General features: G+C 40.9%; 1 protein-coding gene across 4 annotated transcripts in view; it reads right to left on the bottom strand.

The window, feature by feature from the left end:
- Window positions 1-26,094, bottom strand: part of LOC140494672 (GRAM domain-containing protein 2B) — a 95,407-nt gene that overhangs the window by 8,010 nt on the left and 61,303 nt on the right. For all 4 annotated transcript variants that reach the window (XM_072594116.1, XM_072594117.1, XM_072594118.1 and 1 more), the window contains 11 exons: window positions 20,367-20,513; window positions 19,202-19,280; window positions 16,474-16,537; window positions 16,119-16,219; window positions 15,000-15,098; window positions 13,926-13,997; window positions 13,657-13,731; window positions 13,285-13,372; window positions 8,173-8,265; window positions 4,831-4,930; window positions 3,769-3,876 (listed from right to left, as the gene is read on the bottom strand). In XM_072594116.1, the coding sequence (XP_072450217.1) occupies window positions 3,769-3,876; window positions 4,831-4,930; window positions 8,173-8,265; window positions 13,285-13,372; window positions 13,657-13,731; window positions 13,926-13,997; window positions 15,000-15,098; window positions 16,119-16,219; window positions 16,474-16,537; window positions 19,202-19,280; window positions 20,367-20,513 (1,026 nt within the window). The remainder of the gene's footprint in view (window positions 1-3,768; window positions 3,877-4,830; window positions 4,931-8,172; window positions 8,266-13,284; window positions 13,373-13,656; window positions 13,732-13,925; window positions 13,998-14,999; window positions 15,099-16,118; window positions 16,220-16,473; window positions 16,538-19,201; window positions 19,281-20,366; window positions 20,514-26,094) is intronic.

Consider the following 26,094-nt stretch of genomic DNA (forward strand, 5'->3'; position numbering starts at 1 on the left):
GGATCTGATGACCCCTATCAATTATTGAAAAAACTCATCTAATATCCTTCAGGAAACATAGCTGCAATCCTTATCCCATCTGGCCTCCAGACCCACAGCAATTTAGGGACGGACAATTAAGGCAGCTTTTGAGTGGAGCCGCAGGAGATGGGGAAGATACTAAATAAGTATCTTGCATCAGTGTTTACTGTGGACACAGACATGGAAGAGAAAGAATGTCAGGAAATAGATGGTGACATCGTGAAAAATGTTCATATTACAGAGGAGGAAGTGCTGAATGTCTTGAAACGCATAAAGGTGGATAAATCCCCAGGACCTGATCAAGTGTACTGTAGAACTCTGTGGGAAGCTAGAGAAGTGATTGCTGGGCCTCTTACTGAGATATTTGCATCATCGGTAGAAGCAGGTGAGATGCCAGAAGACTGGAGTTTGGCTAACGTGGTACCACTATTTAAGAAAGGTGGTAAGGACAAGCCAGGGAACTATAGACCAGTGAGCTTGATGTTGGTGGTGGGCAAGTTGTTGGAGGGAATCTTGAGAGACAGGATTTACACTTATTCGGAAAGGCAAGAATTTGGGATGATCAACATGGCTACGTGCGTGGGAAATTATGTCTCACGAACTTGATTGAGTTTTTTGAAGAACTAGCAAAAAGGATTGATGAGGGCAGAGCGGTGGACATGATCTATATGGACTTTGCTAAAGCATTCAACAAGGTTCCCCATGGGAGACTGATTAGCAAGGTTAGATCTCATGGAATACAGGGAGAAGTAGCCATTTGGATACAGAACTGGCTCAAAGGTAGAAGACAGAGGGCGGTGGTAGAGGGTTGTTTTTCAGACTGGATGCCCACGACCAGTGGAGTGGCACAAGGATCGGTGCTGGGTCCACTACTTTTCGTCACTTACAAAAATGATTTGGATGTGAAAATAGGAAGTATAGTTCGTAAGTTTGCAGATGACACCAAAATTGGAGGTGTAGTGGACAGCGAAGAGGGTTACCTGAGATTACAACAGGATCTTGATCAGCGGGGACAATGGGCTGAGGAGTGGCAGATGGAGTTTAATTCAGATAAACGCGAGGTGTTGAATTTTGGAAAAGCAAATCCGCGCAGGACTTATACACTTAATGGTAAGGTCCTAGGGAGTGTTGCTGAACAAAGACACCTTGGAGTGCAAGTTCATAGCTCCTTGAAAGTGGAGTCCCAGGTAGATAGGATAGTGAAGGCGGTGTTTGGTATGCTTTCCTTTATTGGTCAGAGTATTGAGTACAGGAGTTCGGAGGTCATGTTGCGGCTGTACAGGACGTTGGTTGGGCCACTGTTGGAACACTGCATGCAATTTTGGTCTCCTTCTTATCAGAAGGATGTTGAAGGGTTTGAGCTACAGGGAGAGGCTGAACAGGCTGGGGCTGTTTTCCCTGGAGTGTCAAAGGCTGAGGGGTGACCTTATAGAGGTTTACAAAATTATGAGGGGCATGGATAGAATAAATAGACAAGGTCTTTTCCCTGGGGTCACGCAGTCCAGAACTAGAGGGCATAGGTTTAGGGTGAGAGGGGAAAGATATAAAAAGACTTAAGAGGCAACTTTCTCACACAGAGAGTGGTACGTATATGGAATGAACTGCCAGAGGAAGTGGTGGAGGCGGGTACAATTGCAACATTTAAAAGGCATTTGGATGGATATATAAATAGGGAGGGTTTGGAGGGATATGGGCCGGGTGCTGGCAGTGGGACTAGATTAGGTTGGGATATCTGGTCGGCATGGACAGGTTGGGTCTGTTTCCATGCTGTACATCTCTGATTGCCGGCCTAAATAGTGACACCAACATCCTCTGAATGAATTTTCTGTTAATAATCAGCTTTGGAAATCCGATATTAGGATTCCTGATGACCTGGAAAATATTTATCCTCGAATTAAACAGTTGACCTTTTTTATTCATTAGTTATTGCTTTCCAGGAACAGAATGAAAATTGGATACTGTAACCATTCCACACCCCAATGCCACTTCGGGGAAAAAAAGTGCATTCACCGCAAAACTTTGGAACCTGAGGTTATGAAATGTGCTATATCATTGCAAGTTTGTGTTTAAATGCATATTATTAATGATTTAAAGCTTTCTTTGAGAATTAAATTCCTAATTTCCAATAACCATCTGTTTAAAATTACTAGGCAATTCCAGAAATAAAAAGGTGTAGAATAAATCTTTGAAATAAGAATAGATGTTTGTAGATTTACAGCGACTGGATTTGACATAACATGAATGACATTTGAATTTAAATCAAGTATGACTGAGATACAATCATAGGTCACTCATGTTCTGTGTGAATTAAGTGGATACAGGGAAAGTGAAACTACTAATTGAGGAGTTGCCATGCTCTTTTATGTTTATCCATTTAAATTCCGAATACAAGACAATGGGAAAGAGGTCGTAGCAGTCAGGTGGGAGGTTCACATCCAACAACACGGAGTTGGGTCATAAAGCCTCAGCACATATTTCAATGTAGAAATGAAGGAGTCTCATTTTTAGAGGTAATGAGATATTAAACCGAGGCTTTTTTCAAGCCAAAGTAAATACTTCCGTAATGTACAGAAGTTAAATTATATCAGAAAGTAGTGTATAGGACTGGCTTTCGTCGTAAAACCTTCAGTTTTGCAAGCTCTAACATGCTCTTTTGGAATGCAGCCAACAGAACTACAACTGAATTGCACAACATTCAACTGAATGGCTTTATTTCTGAAGGCATACACTACATCAAATATCGGAAAATGAAACTGATAATGGAACTGGCAATAGGAGTTTACTTTAACCCTGTGTAAAGCGAGAAGAAGAAAGCAAAATCTCAAACATTACTACTTTGGCTTTCACATGAGACATTTTCATTGCTTTGTGCAGCACAATTTATAGACACATCTAGAATTGTAATCAGCCTTGTCGACATGCTGATCTTTTTCAGCTGAAGGACAGAATTGGTCTTGAATACAAGCCCCCATTTCAGACATCACAAAATAATCTTGGGTGTGAAATCGCACTCAGCCCATCTTAATTCATCCATCCTGAAAATCCCTCAAACTCTGCTGGCAAAGAATGAGTATCCAAATGATTACATTGCCCTCACCTGTTTCTGGTAATCCATTTCTCAATCACTTTGTGATGAATAATTGTGTGATACAAATCCTAAATGAGGATATTTCTAATAGATTTGTACTAATCCTGAGTGTGACGATAGCCAAACATGCAAAGAAGCTCATGTGTAATTTCTTGACACATATCACATTCGGTCATTGGTAACCACGCTCTGCAAACAAATGCAATATGTTCAAGCCTGGAACCTTTAAAATTATCAGAGAGCCTGTAAGAGTTCCTCAATACTTTCTCCATGGCAACACCTTCAGCAGAGCCACTTTGAGCTTATCAGTACTTTGAAGTTGAAATGGTTGAGATTTAAAACTTGACATTCTTGCATTATTCTTGATGAGTACAAGACAAAACATTCTACTAAAAAGTCTCTTTTTTCAGCAAGATATACATTTCAATGCATAAGTAAAGCACTTTATATATGTTTGTTTTAAGCAATGACCCTGGTACTGTCACCACTCTGCCCTTCTATGAAGAGATGGTAAATAATTAGATGTTTGGGGGGATGCATCAGTTACTTTAAGGAACAACCTGGGCTGATTCAGGCACATGAATGCTCCATGCTGTTACAAGCATGGCACAAGGCTTTCAAAAGACTATCAATTCTACCTGATGAGTTAATGTACTTACTGATTGTGTGTATGGAGCTCTGGCCAGGCCCCCATTGACATTAGTTGCTCCTCTAGAGCCACAATTCTGAAGCCAATGTAACTGGAAGAGATCAGCAACAGTAGTACCCTGCAATTAAAAAATTAAAATGGATTAACAAGGATCGAGGTGGAACCTGGACAAAAGTTTTACCGATAATTTGTCGATGATCTATTTTGAAACAGTTCACAGTGACAACATCACAAATCATTAATCCTTGTTTGCAAACGTTATCCCACATCAGAAAACTGAACGCATAGCTTTTGCATAATATATTCTAATGCATTATTAACGAACACCACGATTAGTTGTATGTAGTTTAAACCTAGCATTTAGATAACAATTAAACAATGTTGGTCAATGCTCTGTTAGAAAATGTTTCAGTAAGTTCTTTCTGCACATTCTATATAAAAAGGTATTACCCCCTGAAATAAATGCTGCGTCAATTTAGAAGTTAAAGACTTGTTTCCAACTATCAACTGACCACCTGAGTGCTAACATGAGGTCCAGTTCAGGGGCCTGCACCTGATGGCAATTCATTCAAATGGATAAAAAATGAGAAAATATATCCACCAACTGAAAGACAGCTCAATGTTGAGTAGCCTGTCCTGAAAACTGCTTGTCTGGTTAGGGGTCAGGGTCAGCAGTACCACAGGCAAGTTTTGTACAGTTTGAAGAAGTACCTCTGCTCCTGCTTACTCTACAAAATAAATGGTAACACAGCTATGTTCTCTTTGTTGATTGAACAGCAAGTCCTACATAGAGGTTCTATGTAGGATCTAGGTTTAAGAACTGCATTTGAAACTGGCAAACACTTTGGTGACTCAACTCATCACCTCGTTTGGAGAAGTTAATTGGAGCATCAGCAATTTTGGACAATTTTGTGCTAAATCCAGGTTAAAATGTACACAATGGGTTCTACTAGTTTTCGATCTTTTACACAAGTGACCAAACAGTTGTCTTCTCAAAGAAACAAAAAGTTATATAGGTTCTTAAACTTTGCAAAGCCTCATAAATATATTGATTAAGATTTATAATACATACAGCAGCACATAGATGATAATGAGTGTGTTAAAAGTGGTCGATTCATGAAATGCAACAACTGATTTCATTCTTTTCATCACCTTCTGGAACCAGGAATTACCTACAGAATGACAAATTGCAAAGCTTGGAGATTACTGTGAGCAAAGGCACATAAAAGAATAATTTTCACAAAGTAGCAAGAAAAGTCTTGTCTATAACAATTCTGTTTGTAACTATGATTTTAGTTTGAAAGCAGCACTTCTCCCTAAAAATACACTACTCATAATGGGGAAAAAATAACAATCATCATTGCGCTGAAAAGACAAAAAAAAGTTTGAAATCATTTGAAAATGCAGAACATTTCCATTGTTTCACCATCAAGATTTTTAAAATAATTTATTGAGTTTCTTTCCTCTATAATGTGAGAGACACAACTCTGTAACATATGGCTTACATATCAAAGACAAAATTAGAGTGGTGCTGGAAAAGCACAGGTCAGGCAGCAGCCGAGCAGGAAAATCAACATTTCAGGCCTTCATCAGGAATGAGGCTGGGAGCCTCCAGGGTGGAGAGATAAATGGGAGAGGGTGGGGCTGAGGACAAGGTAGCTAAGAGTGCAATAGGTGAATGGAGGTGGGAATGAAGGTAATAGGTCGGAGAGGAGGGTGGAGTGGATAGGTGGGAAGGAAGATTGGCAGATAGGACAGGTCATGAGGATGGTGCTGAGTTGGCAGGTTGGAACTGGGGTAAGGTTGGAGGGGAAAATGAGGAAACTGGTGAAGTCCACATTGATGCCCTGGGGTTGAAATGTTCTGAGGCAGAAGAGGAGGCATTCTTCCTCCAGGTGACAGGCAGTGAGGGAGTGGCAGTGGAGGAGGCCCAGGACTTCCATGTCCTTGGCAGAGTGGGAGGGGGAGTGGGGTGGATTGGTGCAGGTGTCCCGGAGATGTTCCTTAAAGCGCTCTGCTAGGAGGCGTCCAGTCTCCCCAATGTAGAGGAGACCACGTCAGTAGCAACAAATACAATAAATGACATTTGTGGATGTGCAGGTGAAACTTTGATGGTTGTGGAAGGCTCCTTTGGGGCCTTGGATGGAGATGAGGGGAGAGGCGTGAGCGCCGGTTTTGCAATTCCTGCGGTGGCAGGGGAGGGTGGGTTGTGGGGGGGGGGGGGGGGGGAAGAGGGGCGCGTGGACCTGACCAGGTCGTCACTGAAGGAACGGTATTTGCAGAAAGCGGATAGGGAAATATATCCCTGGTGCTGGGGTCCGTTTGTAGGTTGTGGAAGTATCGGCGGATGATGTGGTTTATGCGGAGGTTGGTTGGGCGGAAGGTGAGGACCAGGGGGGTTCTGTCCTTGTTGCGGATGGTGAGGTGGGGTTTGGGGGCGGAGGTGTGGGACGTGGATGAGATGCATTGGAGGGCATCTTCAACCACGTGGGAGGGGAAATTATGGCTTTAAAGAAGGAGGCCATCTGGTGTGTTCTGTGGTGGAATCGGTCCTCCTGGGAGCAGATACAGCAGAGGCGGATGAATTGGGAATATGGGATAGCGTTTTTGCAGGAGGTAGGGTGGGAAGAGGTGTACTGGAGTAAGAATGCCTCATCTTCCATCTCAGAACACTTCAACCCCAGGACACCAATCTGGACTTCACCAGTTTCCTCATTTCCCCTCCCCCACCTTACCCCAGTTCCAACCTGCCAGCCCAGCACCATCCTCATGATCTGTCCTACCTATCAATCTTCCTTCCCTCCTCTCCGCTCCACCCTCCTCTCCAACCCATCACCTTCATCCCCACCTATTGCACTCTCAGCTACCTTCTCCCCAGCCCCACCCCCCTCCCATTTATCTCCCCACCCTGGAGGCTCCCAGCCTCATTCCTGATGAAGGGCTTTTGCCCGAAATGTCGATTTTCCTGCTCCTCAGATGCTGCCTGACTTGCTGTGCTTTTCCAGCACCACTCTAGTCTTGACTCTGATCTCCAGCATCTGCAGTCCTCACTTTTGCTTTCGTATCAAAGAGTTCACTCTTTGCTTTGGAGTCCTATCACAGTTCAAACTTCACTTGTTTGTGCATGGTTCATATTGGGTGAAATTTCAAAAGGTGCCCAAATAAAGTATCAAAATTGGAATTTATTAACTTTTATTTCCTACTTTTGAATGACAAAATACTACTTGTTAGGTATATCTGGGGAATCTTTCCTCAGAGCCATTATTCAACAAGAAATTCACTGAAGTTTTCCCACATGTTGTGTCTTGCTATTCAAGATGCACATCGCTAAACCCCTCATTACACTTGCTCTTGCATTTAAATGTTTCCTCAGGGAGGGGGAACAATGTGTTCCCTCCTGGTTCTTCTTTTTTATCCAAGTGTGAAGGTAACCTCGCTGTTTGTTACCTTTATCAGCCTAATGGGGAAGCTACTGCATGATTGCCTACTGGGATCTCCAAATTGGTCGGGTGCAATCAATGTATGGGGTGATTCAGTTTATACCAAATCATTAAAAAGAAATACAGACAGGCACAGATGATTTGAGAATTAAATTTTGCACTTTGTTTCTTTAAAACAGGATCCATGGTAAGAAAATGATTAGATTTTGAGTTAAATACACCCTGTTGAAAAATGTACCAAGATCGGAGAGCTTGTTGTCACTGAAGAAAAAAAAATATGTTTCAGAGATGGATGCAACTTGTCCATAAACTGTCATCATCACAGTATAATTTGTGCTGTCATTGAAAGCAACATGTAGTGCTTCCTGATCTGAAATAGTGTACTATTATTGATGAATCATTAGTCCAATTTTTATAAAGTTAACTAGAATTATGTCAAGGCGCTGGTTATTTCAGCCATTGGTATCCCACCACAGGTGAAAATTAATTGAATACCTTTTATTAATTTTAACAGGACATTTGCATTACACAGCTCTACTCCCCTATTATCTGTGAAAGCCAATTGAATCAGTTAACTGTCAGTTACAGTATTGGATTTTGTCTCATTCTGGTTTTTGCACTATATGTGCCTCAGCCGATTAAAGTTAAAAATCACACAACACCAGGTTATAGTCCAACAGGTTTAATTGGAAGCACACAAGCAAGCACACTCCTGATGAAGGAGTGATGCTCCGAAAGCTAGTGTGCTTCCAATTAAACCTGTTGGGCTTTTAACCTGGTGTGGTGTGATTTTTAACTTTGTACACCCCAGTTCAACACCGGCATCTCCAAATCATAACCAATTAAACTGTGAGTAGTTGACTTGTTGCTATGCCCAAGCGAAACAGACGTAATCACTTCATGTTCGTTAACATGACACAGTAGAAATGTCACTTTGCTTCCACTATTCGAGGTATGTGTAATATGATCCTTACCAATGTAGCATGAAGTTCTTTCTTCAGGCTGACCTTCCCGTTCTTTGTTGTCCTTACAAAGAACAGTACCATTCCCAGTCGTGTTAGCAGCATCTGTGAGACAAGACACACAAAAGGAAAATTACTGGTTAGTGGTCCTGTTACGTGAAAGGAATTTCACCATAAAACCAGATAAGCATTAGAATAGCTGAAAATGACACAAAAAATGCTGAAAACATTTAAATATTCAAACACCATCTGTTAAGAAAGAAAAGCATGAAAGTGCAAAAGAGAAGGCCATTTGCCCCCCACAAGCCTGCTCCACCATTCAATATGATAGTGCTGATCTAATGTTGGCCTCCTCATTCCTGCCTCCCCTCACTCTATCTCACCTCTCTCCTGAGACACACACACACACACACACCATACCCTTCGATTCCCATATTTGACAAAAGTCCATTTATCCCTGCCATAAAAAAAACTTCAAGGGCCCTGCTGCTCAGGAAATGACTTCCCACCTTATGACCCACTCAGAAAAAATTCTCCTCTTTACCTTAAATGGAAGGTCTTTTACTAGTTCTAGTCTTGCCCACGTTAAGAGTAGCCCTTCATTAGAATCAGAAGATACTACAGACGGCAAGTTTACAAGGAACAGAGTGAAAGAAGGGGAAGAAAAGGGAAAAAAGATGCACTTGCAAGAGAAGGAACGAACTGTTCAATGTTCAGGGGTACAGTAGGAGTTGCCTGGTTCAATTGCACCACCTCCATCACCCTGTACTCTCAGTCTGCGAAACTGGTTACACAAATAATGACAATGTTTTTCCCAGCATAAATCAAAATGTGGAAAAGGAGTGTGACAGACACTTCAGAACGGGAAATAGGCCATTCAATATGATCATGAATAATTGAACATCTCAGTGCTTTTTACATACCCCATCCCCATAACCCTATGTGCCAATGACAATCATAAAGCTACCAATCTCTATCCTAAACATTCTTAAAGATGGTGGAGCTTCTGAAACTTTCACAGGGATTTATCATTGAAACATGTCTATGATTATTTATCGCTGGATGAAAAATGATTTTAAAGAGCGGATATAAAAATGAAAAAAGACATATTTGCACACATCCATAAGATGATGCAAAGAGTCTTATTCCCTAATTTTGTAGTTTTCTCCCTAAGTTTCCAAGTCTCTCTCATTAATTCTTGAACTTATGCAAGGAAGTAACATGAAATATGGGCACCTTTATATTTTGCCATCATGGGAAATGTGATGAATGTGGCAGAGCAGATTGATGTGTAATACAGAAGCCATGACAATTTGAAACCAAACAATTGATCCAGAATTTATCCCACAGTATCTGCAATATATTCTGATTGTCCTGGAATGAAAATAAATCCAACAAAACCTCAATATATAAATGACAGGGTGACCAGATTAGAATTGTGTCCACAGGATCTGACAAGTGTGTAGAATGCATCAAACACATTGTTATAACAACTTAGTCCTCCCCTGTCTGTTATAAGTCATCTCTTAAAAAGGTTAAAACCTGCGAGAGGGTTGATGTGAAAATAGTACTTAAAATTTCTCACATCCTCTAATTTGCATCACTATTTACAGATGCAGGTGCAGAGCAGATCAAGTGTCAAGAGAACATTAGCAATGTCAACAAATTCTAATAAAACAGACAATGACAAAGGGAAGTAGAGATAAGGGGGATGGGACGAAAAAAATACTTGATGCACTTGGAAAAATCTCTAACAGCATATCTAAGGGTATGGCTAACTGCACAGTCTAGGTGAACACACTGCACAGGGGCAAAGGAACATATCCACATTAAGGATAGGATTCCTTACTGATGTTGACACAACTTCATATATCTGGATTAGTGGCGCTGGAAGAGCACAGCAGTTCAGGCAGCATCCAAGTAGCTACGAAATCGACGTTTCGGGCAAAAGCCCTGCTTTTGCCCGAAACGTCGATTTCGAAGCTACTTGGATGCTGCCTGAACTGCTGTGCTCTTCCAGCGCCACTAATCCAGAATCTGGTTTCCAGCATCTGCAGTCATTGTTTTTACCTCTACAACTTCATATATGACTGCTGCTCCTGTCATTCCAAAGACAATTCTCCAATAATGTGGCCAGGCAAGTGTAACAATGCACGTAAATATTTTTGGAATTTGGGTGGGTACAGCTAATCATGTTTTGCTGACTGATGAGCATTCTGCCACACTTCAATATGAAGAATAATGTGCTCATTTCACAATCTTCCAATAAACCAGTTGGTTAGGTATTTTCATTTTTACAATTTTGCCACCTGCCAAAACCAACTTTTGGAATGCACTAATCACCAGGGAAGACAAGTGTGACTCTTTATGGAGGTTCAGGTGACCTGCTATCAGAAGGTGGACAGGGAACATCTTTTAATAATGCAAAACACTCTAATGCCTTTTGATGGTCCTCCTATTCTACTTAACATTTCACATGTTAAGAGAGTCTGACTAGAAAACTTATTGATGGACACGATGGAGTGGCAGAAAAGAATCACAATTGGCACAAAGGCTCATGGTACCAATTATGCATTAAACACTTGCATTTAACTAGTTATTTAGTCTTATAAAAAGTGTCTTAAAGCATTTTACTGAAATGACTATCAAAAAACATTTGACAAAGAGCCATATGGACAAAGTTAGATAACCTCAGAATTGTTGCAATACAGGCAGCACACCACCTACTGGTTTGAATTAGCATCCAGCGAACACCAATTATCCTGTTGATTGGTTGGACACATTGGGAGGTCAGTACAGCGAGTGGTCAACATTATGTAACCTGGTCCACACCTCTCATACAGGAAGTGTATTGTGGCTGTAGCAGATTGTACAGGAAGTAAATTTGAACCTGAGAAATATTAGCAAACGATACAAAAGTGGAGACTGTAGGCTTAAAAGATTCTCAGACAGTGCAGGCTTCCATCAAGCCACACATTTAGAAAGACGAGGCTGCCATACCTGTGGAGGTCAAATTCAAACTAAAGATTACAGACAGTGCCACAAGAAATTAAATTAAATGATAAGTGGCCAAGGACAGTGAATACATCAAATGCCATACCAATTTCACAAATACCTTCAGATATTGCTAACCTCACCACATCCATAATCACCAATCAGGGCTCTCTCATATCTTGTCTTATCTTCACATACCTACTACTGCTATAAGCTTCTCACACACACACAACACTCTGTTCAACCATGACAGCCGCACCTAACCAACAAATTGCACAACATTTACTGAGTTAAATAAAACAAATTTCTGCAGATGCTGAAAATCTGAAAGTAATACAGAAAATACAAGAGAAACTCAGTAGATCTGGTAGTATCTGAGGCAAGGGAAAGAGTTAACGTTTTAAGTTCAATATGACTTTCTCAGAGCTAAAAGGTGTTGGAAAAATTATTTTTTTAAAAATATACTTTTGACAAAGGCAGAAGAGGAGAGCAGGTGGTGTAGAGGCTTCCCAGTGTCAAAGACAAAAGGGCTGTAAAGGACAATGAAAGACCCAAAATAAAAACATAAAATGGAGATAAGTTAAGGTGCAAAACACAAAGAATGGGTCCTCTCAATTAAAAGCAAAGTATACATAATGACCTGACAGAGGAAATGGGGGTAGAGGCAGGTACAATTGCAACATTGAAAAGACATTTGGATATGGATAGGAATGGTTTAGAGGGATATGGGCCAAAGGTAGGCAAATGGAACTAGTTCACAGTTTAGGAAAACTGTTCGATATGGATATGCTGGGCCGAAGGGCAGATTCCATGCTGTATATTCCAAATTGTCCTTCAACAATCTACTGCACAACTGGCTGTAAGCTTTCCAATTTGAAACAACTATAGAGAGCACCAAACACTTGCAGAATTGCAGCAACCAGCGAGAGAGCTGATGGCTGCTTCAAATGCTGGAGGGGCTCCTTTCTGCTCATGGACACGTGTTCAACTGTGTACGTTTAAGACAGTGACCAACACAAGATGTTCTAACCGGCATATTGAGTTCCATAAGTGGCATCATGAGCAGAAAACCAATATTGTGCACTGACTAACGTTAGGATCTGTTTGATAGCAAGTGTTTCTAAATGCAGTTCCCTGCACCCTTGGCAATGTGGCATTTGATACAATTCAATCCAAGTCTGCCATCTTGCAGTTCCTAAAGGCACTTGTAGCATCTAAAAACAGGCATAAACAAGCCCAATTTCTCACCCTTAGGCTATAAAGAAGAATCTCACACGAGGACCGAGGCAGTGAAGCATATGGCGGTTTTGAAGGAATTCAAGCTTAGGCCCTTAGCAGCTAAATATTAAGATTGAACAATGTACAGGTGGTTTACAGCAAAGTTACAGATCCAAAAATGCAATATTTGCAAATTATAAAAGATAGCACACAACTTATTGCACCTCTGTAAAGTAATTTATGAAACAATAAAGACAATAACTGGTAGTTACAACTGTATGCTCCTATTATATGTCTCACCCACTGAAACTACTTATCTCACCACCCCCCCACCCCACCCCACCAAACCCTTGTTCGAACAGGTGCTCTCCTCCATCAGAATTAAATATTTATTACCTACACATGTTGACATTTTTGAAACCATATGTGGAAGCTCAAGCCAACTTTCCTGTTCTCATATTTTGAGAAGAAATTAAGTATCAAGTTCAAAATATTTTGAGCTGGCAGCCAGCCATATTACAAAAGGTTAGGGCTTCTGGTAAATAGTCAAAAATTCCAGCTCTTACGCAAACTTCTCCAAGTTTGTTTCAATATCTAGATTACATGACGACTGTTGGGGAGATGAATGACATTCAGAAGGGAGAGGCAGGAAGATGTTTTTGGCATGAATGTTGACTATTATCCAAACATGAAGGAGAGAAGGGTTCTGAAAAGTTCTGGTTGAAGGTGATGGCTGTTGATATAATTCATATGTAAATTGTGATTTTTTAATAGCATTGTATCACACAAGGAAACTCTCTGGTTACAGTTACCAAGCCCTCCACATCATACTTTCACAGATGCTATATCCTTTTTAAATAGAGAGAGACTTATTTGGCCCTTACATTATAAATCCATATTAAGGTTGCTAACCTGTATTTGATATTGGCTCTGTGGAAGCATCAGGACAATCAATAGAATTCAGATCTGAGCATTTTTGTTCAAAGCTGGACTGATTCTCCTGTGGGAGAAAGAAAATCTGTCTTTATCATATATAGAGAGAATCACTAATAATCAGCTTTGCAATGTTAATTTCTGAATTTATTATGGAATCAGGTTGCCATATAAAGGTTACGCTGGAACTCTTTGCTGTCTTAAATAACAGTAGTGTGAGATTGCAAATAGCAAAACAAAGCCAAAAACTGCATTTAGGTACATAATCTCATACTTTACAGCTAAAACTTTAAAACTTTTCCAGTGTTACTGAAATCATTTTAAATAAGTGCGTCCAACTATATATCTTACCTGAGAGTTTTTGGAGTCTGTACTAAAGCTACTTTCATTTATTGAAACCCGAGGGCTATTAGTGGGACTTCCATTCTAATAACAAAAACATTTTGTTATTAATTGAGACTTACAGAACAAATGCAATTAAATGCTAATAATATAATAGTAGAAATTGCACTAATTAGGTTAAACAAATGCACTAATCAGATTTTTATACAGCAGGTTTCCAAAACAAGGATTTGAGTTTTATTTTTTATTAAATAAGTCAAGGATGATAGAGATAATACCTCAAGATGGGTACAAACGGTCTTCAGAACTTTAAATGTCACATCCCTTGACCGTAATGATCCAAACAGATGCTTCAAGAAAAAAAATAGCAAAGCAAGATTAGTTTCCTGGAAATAACTGGTGTACAAACCTAACTCATTAGTGACTGTTACAGAAAGAAACTTGCTTGGATCTGGCCTCATGTAGCTACTGTCCCATCCATCATGCACTGTATTCTCTTAAATGCTAAGTTGTTATAAATTGCTAACTCTGTGCAACATGTTTGAAGTTTCTTTGCCACAGAGACTGCAGTTGCCCAGGACGATCTACCACCAAGTTCAGGTGAATAAATCCCAGGCTTGCCAGCAATACCCACATTCCCAGAATGAACTTCCATTGCAATCTGATATTAGGTCTGACCCTGACTTTGGATTCATACTGCCGCATCGGTTAGAAACATACTAATTCTAAGTGACGCCGCTATTGTAGGATAAATGTTTGGGGATTGACTAGCTCAGTTGGTTGGACAACTGCAGTGATGCCAACAGCGCAGGTTCAATTTCTGTACCAGCTGATGCCACCATGCATGTCCCACCTTATCCACTTCATCCCTCATCCAAGATACGGTCACCCTCAGGTCAAACCAATACCAGTCATCTCTCTGTAATGAGACAGCAGCAGCCCTACGGTTCTCTGGGACTTTGTCAACATAAACACTTACATTTATACTTTACCCTTAATGGTAAAGTAAGTTTAAATGCTAGAAATACATAATTAATTCAGCTATATCCAAAACCGAAAGACAGGTTAATGTTTCAGACAGTTCAATTTCACCAGAACCAGTATTATTTGGTTATTTTTCTCATTTCAGATGCTCTTTAAATTTAGAATTCCAGCATTTATAGATTTTTCCTTTTTAAAATCTCTTAATCAACGGGCTTCCTAGTAGGTGAAATGATAAAAACATGAAAAGCTCCAGCCTGTTTGAAAATTGTAAAGTTTGACATTTAAAACAAATAGGATTCACTGGAGATGCAGGTAATTTATTGCAATTAAAAAGCATGAATGAATGGAATCTGAGAAATTTAATTTACCTTCTCTCCTTCTGTCGTCTTGACACACAAGGCATTGGGAACAAGGAGGGCAGTGTTTTGTTTCTTCAATGAAATCACTGTTGTGACTGGAATCATGAGCTAAACATACAAACAAAGAAAAAAAAAGTCATGTATCTGTATTTTGCTACTTTACAACAACATCCTCCATCAGATGTAACTTTCTCTTACCATGCTCTACTTCCAGGTATAATTTCATCAAAATGGAGAGAGAGGAATAGGGATCAGATTTAAATTTACAACTTTAAAAGTTAATGAAGTAGGAACTTGCCTTGTTCTCAGGAGGTTAAATGCATTTGCTGCATGGAGGATTCCATTGCACAAAACCAACATGAGATTCAACCAACACCCAGCACTGCAATCATGACCAAGATGTTTGTTCATCATCATGTATCTATTTCAGGCCACTAATTTAAATAATTTGTACTTCTTTCAACATAGTCTACTGTATTTGCTGCTCACAATGTGGCCTTGGTGAGACCAAACACAGACTGGCATACCACTTTACAGAACAGCTTCACTCTGTCCATAGGAAATGGACCTGTTAATTGTTTCCATTCTGATAAACTACCTTGCTCTCACACACTTTTCCATTCTTGTCCTGTTGCAGTATTCCAACAAACTTCAAAGCAAGTGGTAGGAAGAGTACCTCATTTTCTGCTTAGGCTCTTTACAGCTTCCAGGTTGTAAGAATGAGCTGTACAAGTGTATGACCTCTATTGTACATACTCCATTTTTTTGTCCTCCTTTGGTCATGTCTTGTGTGCGTGTCTTGTTGGCTTTGCTCTCAGCAGACCAGACTGATATTCTCCTTTACATTGCTAACATTTACACTAACTTTATACACCTATCACTCTTTTACCATCGTTATTTTCTTTTGCACTACACATGCTCATCATCCATTCCACTTGCTCCTCCTCTCCTTCGCTATTAGCATAAACAACAACTTTGTAGTTCCTTTCAGTTCTGGAGTTGCATTGGACTCAAAATATTAATTCTGTTTCTCTCTCCATTGGTGTTGCTAGACCTACTGAGTTTCTCTAGCACTTTGTTTTTATTACACTTAACTTAAGGATTTTTAAAAAATAAAATGAAATGTACCTTTATTTCTTTCAATATGTTGCTGTAGAAACAGATATGGTTGGCAGACACATACATCTTGCCATGGTATGGGACCTCCTTATGCAAAGCACACTTGAAACCTATCAGGAAATAGGAACTAATTAAATTATTAATCATATAAAACCCTCTGAATTTAGATTGCCAGGATCCCAGGTTCTACCATATCTAGGAACATTACTGAATTATGATGAAAATAGCAATACTTTAATGCAAATATAAATTGCTCTGGAAACTCTTTACTCCACATTATTATTGATTTACACAAAGCTAGGATACATATTACAGAACCTTTGGGAAACTCCAGCCCCTACTGATCCCAGATGTAGAAACTTACTGTCAATCACATTCTCATTTAAGTCTTTAAATTGTTTGTAAAATGTGGCATTCAACTTGACAACCTGTGGGGGACAGAAAAAAAACAATTTTATAGAAACACAAAACTTAGCTAGATCAGAAACATGCACAACAGAATTGGATGATAGTTAAAACTGAAGTACATAACTGTTCATAGAATCCTACAGTGTGGAAGCAGGCCATTGGTTCCATTGAGTCCACACTGACTCTCTGAAGAATAACCTGCCCTATCTCTATAACCCTTCATTTCCCATGGCCAATCCATCAATCCCGGACACTACAGGCAATGTAGCATGGCCAATCCATCCATCTTGGCACTGTGAGAGAAAACCGGAGCACCTGGAGGAAACCAACACAGGCATGGGGAGAATGTATAAACTCCACACAGTCACCTGAAGGTGGAATCAAACCCAGGTCCCTGATTTGAGGCAGCAGTGCTTACCACTGAGCCATCATGTTGCCCTTTGGTACATATGTATGAAACAGTGTTTAAAAGTAGCTGGCTTTTAATTTGGTGCAAAAACTGTAATCAGGACGGATAGTAGAAATTTGTATTAGACCATGCCAGTTTCCTTATTTTTGACAGTCAAGATTTTCAAGAGACAGAGGCAGTAATATACCATTCCACCCCAATGAAATGTATTCTGAGCTGAAGAAATTCATAAATACAATACATTTGCCTGCATTTGTGTCGTGGCATTCGGGACAACTGCAACATGAAGTGGAAGTATTTTAAGAAAAGCACTTTGAAAGTTCTTTTATTTTAAGAAGAGTTAATCATGAGATTCAGTCACAGACTTTGACCAGGACAAGGTACCTCAGCAAGTTCCCACTGCTCTCTGGAGGTGGATGCCCCAGCTGTGCAGTAAACAGCACTGACACCCATCTCAAATGGATTTCCTGAGAAAATGGGCCACAGCATATCATATCATTGGAACAGGTAGATGTTCAAGCCCCACATGGCCTTCAAATTCTACCCCTGAATTCTAAATGGTGTATTGATAAATGTTGTCTCAAAACGTTATGTTTAGCACAGACTGATTAAACTATACATTATAACACCTCAGACACCACACTAATCAGTGATAGACAACAGCCTCCAACTGTGCTGTATGATTTTTTTTTGTCAGGTGAGTGAAATAATTTACAAAAAGAGCTGCAGTGACAACTAAATATTTTTATATATTGTCATATTCCAGTTAGGATGTGATGTTAACATTTATGAACAGATTAATCATCTCCAATGACATTTGACTTATTAATTAAAAAAGGATACTCTAGTTTTCTTTAGGAATCCCTAAGTATGAAAACAGGCTCTTCAGCCCAACAAGTCCACATTGACCCTCCGACTTTTTGTCAATTACATAAATGATTTGGATGCGAGCATAAGAGGTACAGTTAGTAAGTTTGCAGATGACACCAAAATTGGGGGTGTAGTGGACAGCAAAGAGAGTTACCTCAGATTACAACAGGATCTTGACCAGATGGGCCAATGGGCTGAGAAGTGGCAGATGGAGTTTAATTCAGATAACTGCGAGGTGCAGCATGTTGGGAAAGCAAATCTTAGTACACTTAATGGTAAGGTCCTAGGGAGTGCTGCTGAACAAAGAGACCTTGGAGTGCTAGTCCATACCTCCTTGAAAGTGGAGTCGCAGGTAGATAGGATAGTGAGGAAGGCGTTTGGTATGCTTTCCTTTATTGGTCAGAGTATTGAGTACAGGAGTTGGGAGGTCATATTGCGGCTGTACAGGACATTGGTTAGGCCACTGTTGGAATATTGCATGCAATTCTGGTCTCCTTCCTATCGGAAAGATGTTGTGAAACTTGAAAGGATTCAGAAAAGATTTACAAGGATGTTGCCAGGGTTGGAGGATCTGAGCAACAAGGAGAGACTGAACAGGCTGGGGCTGTTTTCCCTGGAGCCGGAGGTTGAGGGGTGGCCTTATAGTGGCTTACAAAATTATGAGGGGCATGGATAGGATAAATAGGCAAATTCTTTTCCTGGAAGAGGTGGGGGGGGGGGGGCGGAAGTCCAGAACTAGAGGGCATAGGTTTAGGGTGAGAGGGGAAAGATATAAAAGAGACCTAAGGGGTAACATTTTCACGCAGAGGGTGGTACGTGTATGGAATGAGCTGCCAGAGGATGTGGTGGAGGCTGGTACAATTGCAACATTTAAGAGGCATTTGGATGGGTATATGAATAGGAAGGGTTTGGACGGATATGGGCCGGGTGCCAGCAAGTGGGACTAGATTGGGTTAGGATATCTGGTCAGCATGGATGGGTTGGACCAAAGGGTCTGTTTCCATGCAGTACATCTCTATGACTCTAATATCACAACCAGACCCATTCCCTTACCCTATTACTTTATATTTACCCCCAACTAATGCACCTAACCAACACATCTCTGAACACTGGACAATTTAGCATGACCAATTCACCTAACCTGCACATCTTTGGACTGTGGAAGGAAACCAGAGCACCCAGAGGAAACCCACCCAGACACAGGGAGAATGGACACAGAGGCTGGAACTGAAAACAGGTCTCTGGCATTGTTAGGCAACTGTGCTAACCACTGAGTCACCGGGCTGCCATCTTTGGACTTACTTGCAATGTCACAGTCAATCCTTCTGTGCATTTGCAGTTTTCTCTCTAGCTCTACAGTTGTGATTAGACACAAAACTGTACAGAAGATGAATAAGCTACTTACAGAAGCAGAGGAGGATCGTCGTCTTCCAGTATATGGCTCATCTTCATTTTTTGAACTAGGCAAATCAAATGCCAGTGATCTGAATAAAGCAAAACAAAACCCATCACATAAATCATTTTCATTTCCATTGTCATTACAGTTAAATCCAACAGTCCCACTCTGCTGCTGCTGAGTTTATTCAAAAGAGAAAGATGAATTCAAGATGAAAGGTTAGGACTTTGCTTTTGTACACTCAAACCAGGGCAGTCTCACCATGTGGTAGGTTTGCTTCCTCCATCCTCTTTCCTGGAGTGGTTCGACAAGAGCTGCTTGGTCTGATAGGGCAGGAAAACCACTTACTGATCTAACTAGAAGAGGCTGTTGTATTGAAAAAGAGGTGGGCGTTGTGGCTCAGTGGTTAGCACTGTTGCCTCACAACATCAGGGACCTGGGTCCGATTCCCCTCTCAGAGGACTGTCTGTGTAGAGTTTGCACATTCTCCCCGTATCAGCAGGGGTTTCTTTCGGGTGCTCCGGTTTCCTTGTACAATCCAAGGATGTGCAGGTCAGGTGGATTGGTTATGCTACATTGCCCACAGTCTGTAGGTTAGGTGGATTAGCTATGGGGAAATGCAGGGATGTGGTAGGGGATGGGTCGGGGGGGATGCTCTTTGGCAGCTTGGTGTGGATTTGATGGGCTGAATGTCCTGCTTTTGCACTCTGGGGATTCTATGAAGTAGTAACTTAGTAGCAACTAACTATCAATTATAATGATGCAATAGATACTTAAGAGGGGGACCTCTTAGATGGAAGGGCTGGATCTTACATTTTATTCTTCCACAATCCTAAACTGTTCTCCCCAAAACATCCATATGACATCATCATGGTGGTGGTGCTTAAGGCACATTTTAGTACTTCCAGACCCTTATGTCTTTATAGGACACACTCGAACCTTAATGCTCTCTCCTGGTCTCTATCAGATTAACCAGGACTGAGACCTTGGGAGATATCTGCTCAACTGCTATTGGAGACTTACACAGCTAGAGTTTGACTCACAACAAATTCAGTTAAAAAATATTTTCCTGAAAACAAATGAGTGTTTTGCAAAGTTCATAAAATGTGCACACAAACAGTATTCAGCTTTTACATGTTTTTGAACAATTGCAAATAGAAGCAACTGAAATCACCTGGTGAGTTGCAGAGTCTTCTCCTTCTGCTGAATCTCAGACGACATGGAATCGGTTTCTAAGCTTGGTAGCCTCGATTGTGCTTGCAGCTTCTTTTTGTTCTTCTTCAGTTTGTCAGCCATCAGTCCAATCTCATTAGGGCAGCTGCTATAAAATGAGAAAACTTAGAATTTATAAATATGAACCAGCATCACCCTCATTCTGTAACAGCTTTGCAAAACAAGCATTTAACCAGTGATCAATTAGTTTAGAAACATGATGGTGTAGGGTAGTAATATTGGAGCTTTCCTTCTGTTGTTTCATGGGCCCTTTCTGAGAGTAACTGCCAGGTTTTACCACCTACACTTCCTGAACTTCGCTAAAATGGAAAAACAATCCTTGCACTGGGTTTTAGGAGATGGAGTGGAACCAACAGTGTTTGTCAACATTATCCCTCAAGACTAGAGGGTATAGGTTTAGGGTGAGAGGGGAAAGATATAAAAGAGACCTAAGGGGCAATGTTTTCACACAGAGAGTGGTACGTGTATGGAATGAGTTGCCAGAGAAAGTGGCGGAGGCTAGTATAATCACAACATTTAAAACGCATCTGTATGGGTATATGAATAGGAAGGGTTTGGAGGGATACGTGTCAGGTGCTGGCAGGTGGGATTAGATTGGGTTGGGATATCTGGTGGATATGGACGAGTTGGACCGAAGAGTCTGTTTCCGTGCTGTACAACTGTATGACTATCTGTACTTTACAATATGGTGTGTTCTTGTACAACGTAACAGCTGTATTCCTCTCCAACCTCGCGCTATGGAAAACCACTATAGAAAATCATGCTGTAGAATATTGCTAAAGAAAATCGCTATACCCGTTCAGTAGAACATTTACGTTATCCAACCTGCGCCCACAATTTGCCAATCGCGTTATACCCAATTTGCATTGACGAATCATGCATTACATCAGTACTCACTACCTGGGGCTTCTGCAGGTTAGCGCAGAAATCCTGAAATTGCAGTCAGTGATTCAGGCTGCACTCCATTCAACTTTCAGATGTCAGAATCAAAGACATAAGGGTCTAAAGAGTGCCTTAAGCACCATCCACCATGACAAATGGACTTTTTTGGTGGGGGAGGGGGGGGGTGGGTAATAACATTGTTCCGTTACATACCCTAAATGCAAAATATGCAGGAAAATGGAAGAGGGTGGTGAAACCCAACCATTATATGCTCATTGCCTATAAGTGGATCCAATATTCCAATATGCTAGCACAGGTAGAATTTCTGTCCCCGCTCAAAAAAAAACCATGTTACACCATGTTTGATTCAGGTGTAATTGGGTTTATAAAAATAGCAATTCATAAAACTTGCCCTAAAAAATTAGACTGCTTAGTTTAAAATCAATAAACCATTTAACACATTTTTAAACACAAGTTCTCGGCATATATTAGTTTCTCCCTTCTTCTTGTATGCATATCTCAATAATATTGCCTCATTTTTAAAAAAAAGCTTTAACTTCCAGTTGGGAGTAGGTGTTGGGGATTGGTGCCAGTGAAAGATTCCTTAATGTGTTTGGCTGCTCTGACACATTTTTAGCATGGAGCTAAAGTAGTAAAGAACATTGGAATCAAATATGTCAGCTACAGGATTACTACATGGCAATAAAAGGAAAAATGGGCTCCAGAGAGAATGCTCAGCCCCTCCGCTGAAGGAGATCAACATTAAGAGAGTCTTCACTTGACTGCTGGGCCAAAGAAATCCACCCATTATCTTTACTACTCAATGCTGTAAGTATACTAATGCTTCTGAATTCTGCAGAAGAATGATTTGCTGCTAGTCAGCCAATTCACTTGTGTGCAAGTCAAAAGGAAGAAAATGCTTAGTTCAAGAGTTCAACTAATTCTAAATTAGTCAATATCACTGTTGCGTTCATTGTGAATATGGTTCAATGCTCTCCTGACGTTCTGTGTGTTGTAATGTTGCAAGTATCTAATGATCACACAAACACATACCTTCAAGAGACCTAAAAGATGATATCGGTGAATATGGTTCAATGCTCTCCTGATGTTCTGTGTATTGTAATGTTGCAAGTATCTAATGATCACACAAACACATACCTTCAAGAGACCTAAAAGATGATATTGGTAAGATGTCATGTCATGTGACATACACATTTAAAAAAGTGGTTATTCTGAAGCCATCACTGTGACAGCTACATTACCAGTTCTAGGACAGAAATCTACGAGCAACAAGCATCCAGAATGAAAGTGCTTCAGTTTATTCGGTAGTACAGCCACGTCCTCAGGAGAAGAATGATCTGAGTGTACATTGTATTCAAAACTGGGTGATCCATTAAGTCAAAATGGATGGACAAAGAGAAAAGGTAACTGAAAATCTATTCAGACCCGATAATAGAAAGCTGGGAACATTTTACTAATGATGCTGTAGTGGTTCCTAGTCAAGAGATAAACAGCACAGTCAATTGTGATGTTTTTCAATGCTGTTCTCTGTCAAAACATGCCTCAATTCCACCATTTTAAATTTTCAGGAAGAGGCATAAAACCCCATTTGGCAAAAATAGTGCTCATCCCAAGTTCTACTAAAGTCAGTGCAAGTGCAATCCACAGTTAGTACAGCCACTGACATGAAACATTTCAAAATAGGAACAGCTGATAAGTGCTGTACTGTATCCGCTCTCAGAACAATGAGAGGAAATGGTAACGACCCTTGAAAAAGAAAGCAGCAAAGTGAACTTCACTGAGTGCCAGCTCAGCAACAGTTCTTCAATTCTCTGCAAGTACAGCAAGGATACAAATACCTGATATAAAAACCACAATGAATAACAACATTCTCAACATAGAGTAGCAAGCTACTAAGCTCCTAATAGAATTCCAAATATTTAAGCAAAGGATGAAACTCTACTTAATTGAAATTGAGGTTTTGGTTAAGAAGCAGAAGGAAGCAGAAGTAAGGTATAGACAGGATAGAGTGAGTGAATCCTTAGAAGACTATAAAGGCAGTAGGAGTATACCTAAGAGGGGAATCAGGAGAGCAAAAAGGGGACATTAGATAGCTTTGGCAAATAGAGTTAAGGAGAATCCAAAGGGTTTTTACAAATACATTAAGGACAAAAGGGTAACGAGGGAGAGAATAGGGTCCCTCAAAGATCAGCAAGGCAGCCTTTGTGTGGAGCCGCAAAAAATGGGGGAAGATACTAAACGAGTATTTTGCATCAGTATTTACTGTAGAAAAGAACATGGAAGCTATAGACTCTAGGGAGATAGATGGTGACATCTTGAAAAATGTCTATATTACAGAGGTAGAAGGGCTGGATGTCTTGAAATGCATAAAAGTGGATAAATCTCCAGGACCTGATTAGGTGTACCCGAGAACTCTGTGGGAGCTAGGGAACGGATTGCTGGGCCTCTTGCTGAGATATTTGGATCATCGATAGTCACATGAGAGATGCTGGAAGTGTGGAGATTGGCTAACGAGGTGCCACTGTTTAAGAAATGTGCTAAGGACAAGCCAGGAAACTACAGATTGCTGGACCTGACATCGGTGGTGGGCAACTTGTTGGAGGGAATGCTGAGGGACAGGATGTACGTGTATTTGGAAAGGCAAGAACCGATTAGGGATAGTCAACATGGCTTTGAGCGTGGAATCATCTCTCACAAACTTGATTGAGTTTTTTGAAGAAGTAACAAAGATGATTGATGAGAGCAGAGCATTAGATGTGATTTATATGGACTTCAGTAAGGCATTCGACAAGGTTCCCCATAGGAGACTGATTAGCAAGTTAGATTTCACGGAATGCAGGGAGAACTAGCCATTTGGATACAGAACTGGCTCAAAGGTAGAATACAGAGGGTGGTGGTGGAGGGTTGTTATTCAGACTGGAGGCCTGTAACCAGTGGAGTGCCACAAGGATCGGTGCTGGGTCCTCTACTTTTCGTCATTTATACAAATGATTTGGATGCGAGCATAAGAGGTATAGTTAGTAAGTTTGCAGATCACACCAAAATTGGAGGTGTAGTGGACAACGAAGAAGGTTACCTCCAATTACAACAGAATCTTGATCAGATGGGACAATGGGCTGAGAAGAGGCAGATGGAGTTTAATTCAGATAAATGTGAGGTGCTGCATTTTGGGAAAGCAAGTCTTAGCAGGACTTATACACTTAAATGGTAAGGTCCTAGGGAGTGTTGCTGAACAAAGAGACATTGGAGTGCAGGTTCATAGCTCCTCGAAAGTGGAGTCGCAGGTAGATAGGATAGTGAAAAAGGCGTTTGGTATACTTTCCTTTATTGGTCAGAGTATTGAGTACAGGAGTTGGGAGGTCATGTTGCAGCTGTACAGGACATTGGATTAGGCCACTGTTGGAATATTGCGTGCAATTCTGGTCTCCTTCCTATCGGAAAAATGTTGTGAAACTTGAAAGGATTCAGAAAGGTTTCAAAAGGATGTTGCCAGGGTTGGAGGATTTGAGTTATAGGGAGAGACTGAACAGGCTGGGGCTGTTTTCTCTGGAGCGTCGGAGGCTGAGGGGTGACCTTTATAGAGGTTTACAAAATTATGAGGGGCATGGATAGGATAAATAGGCAAAGTCTTTTCCCTGGGGTGCGCGAGTCCAGAACTAGAGGGCATAGTTTTAGGATGATGGGGGAAAGGTATAAAAGAGACCTAAGGGGCAACTTTTTCACGCAGAGGGTGGTGTGTGTATGAAATGAGCTGCCAGAGGAAGTGGTGGAGACTGGTACAATTGCAACATTTAAGAGGCATTTGGATGGGTATATGAATAGGAAGGGTTTGGAGGTATATGTGCTGGGTGCTGGCAGGTGGGACTAGATTGGGTTGGGATATCTGGTCGGCATGGATGATTTGGACCGAAGGGTCTGTTTCCACGGCTGTACATCTCTGTCACATACTTAATAAAGAAACGAAAGTGGTCAAACACTTTGATGTTCTAGACAATGAAGGGTTGAGAAGGATTAATTTCTCAGGTTTCTATACTAATGGCAACAAACCCTTAAAAGGCCTTTCAATCTGTAAGAGGATTAGATCAAGGTAAGCCTGAAGATTCACAGACATCAGTTCATATCCCACAGAAAGGAACTAAGCTAAACAACTGTCCAGTTTGTGGCCAGATGTCAGCAGAGTCAGACTTTAAAGAAGAATTGGCTGAAAGAATCAGCCTGTTAATAGATTAGATTAGATTAGATTACTTACAGTGTGGAAACAGGCCCTTCGGCCCAACAAGTCCACACCGCCCCGCCGATGCGCAACCCACCCGTACCCCTACATCTACCCATCACCAAATACTACGGGCAATTTAGCATGGCCAATTCACCTGACCTGCACATCTTTGTGACTGTGGGAGGAAACCCACGCAGACACGGGGAGAATGTGCAAACTCCACACAGTCAGTCGCCTGAGGCGGGAATTGAACCCGGGTCTCTGGCGCTGTGAGGCAGCAGTGCTAACCACTGTGCCACCTTGCCGCCCACTACAACACCAAGTCCTTTTGGAAAGCACCTAAATAAAGCGAAAGGGCTCCCTATTGAAAAATGGATGAAGGTTCAAAGCCATAATTGCAGGATAACAATGCTACCAATCTCATGATTTCACAACAATGGCAACAGTAAACAAATTGAATGAAGCATCCAGGTCAGGTTAAACGCATTTACCTAAACAGCATTGAGCATTCTACAATACATACAAGCTTTCAATCACAAAAGGTCACTAG

The sequence above is a fragment of the Chiloscyllium punctatum genome, chromosome 24 (genome assembly GCF_047496795.1).
Source record: "Chiloscyllium punctatum isolate Juve2018m chromosome 24, sChiPun1.3, whole genome shotgun sequence".
Classification (NCBI taxonomy): domain Eukaryota; kingdom Metazoa; phylum Chordata; class Chondrichthyes; order Orectolobiformes; family Hemiscylliidae; genus Chiloscyllium; species Chiloscyllium punctatum.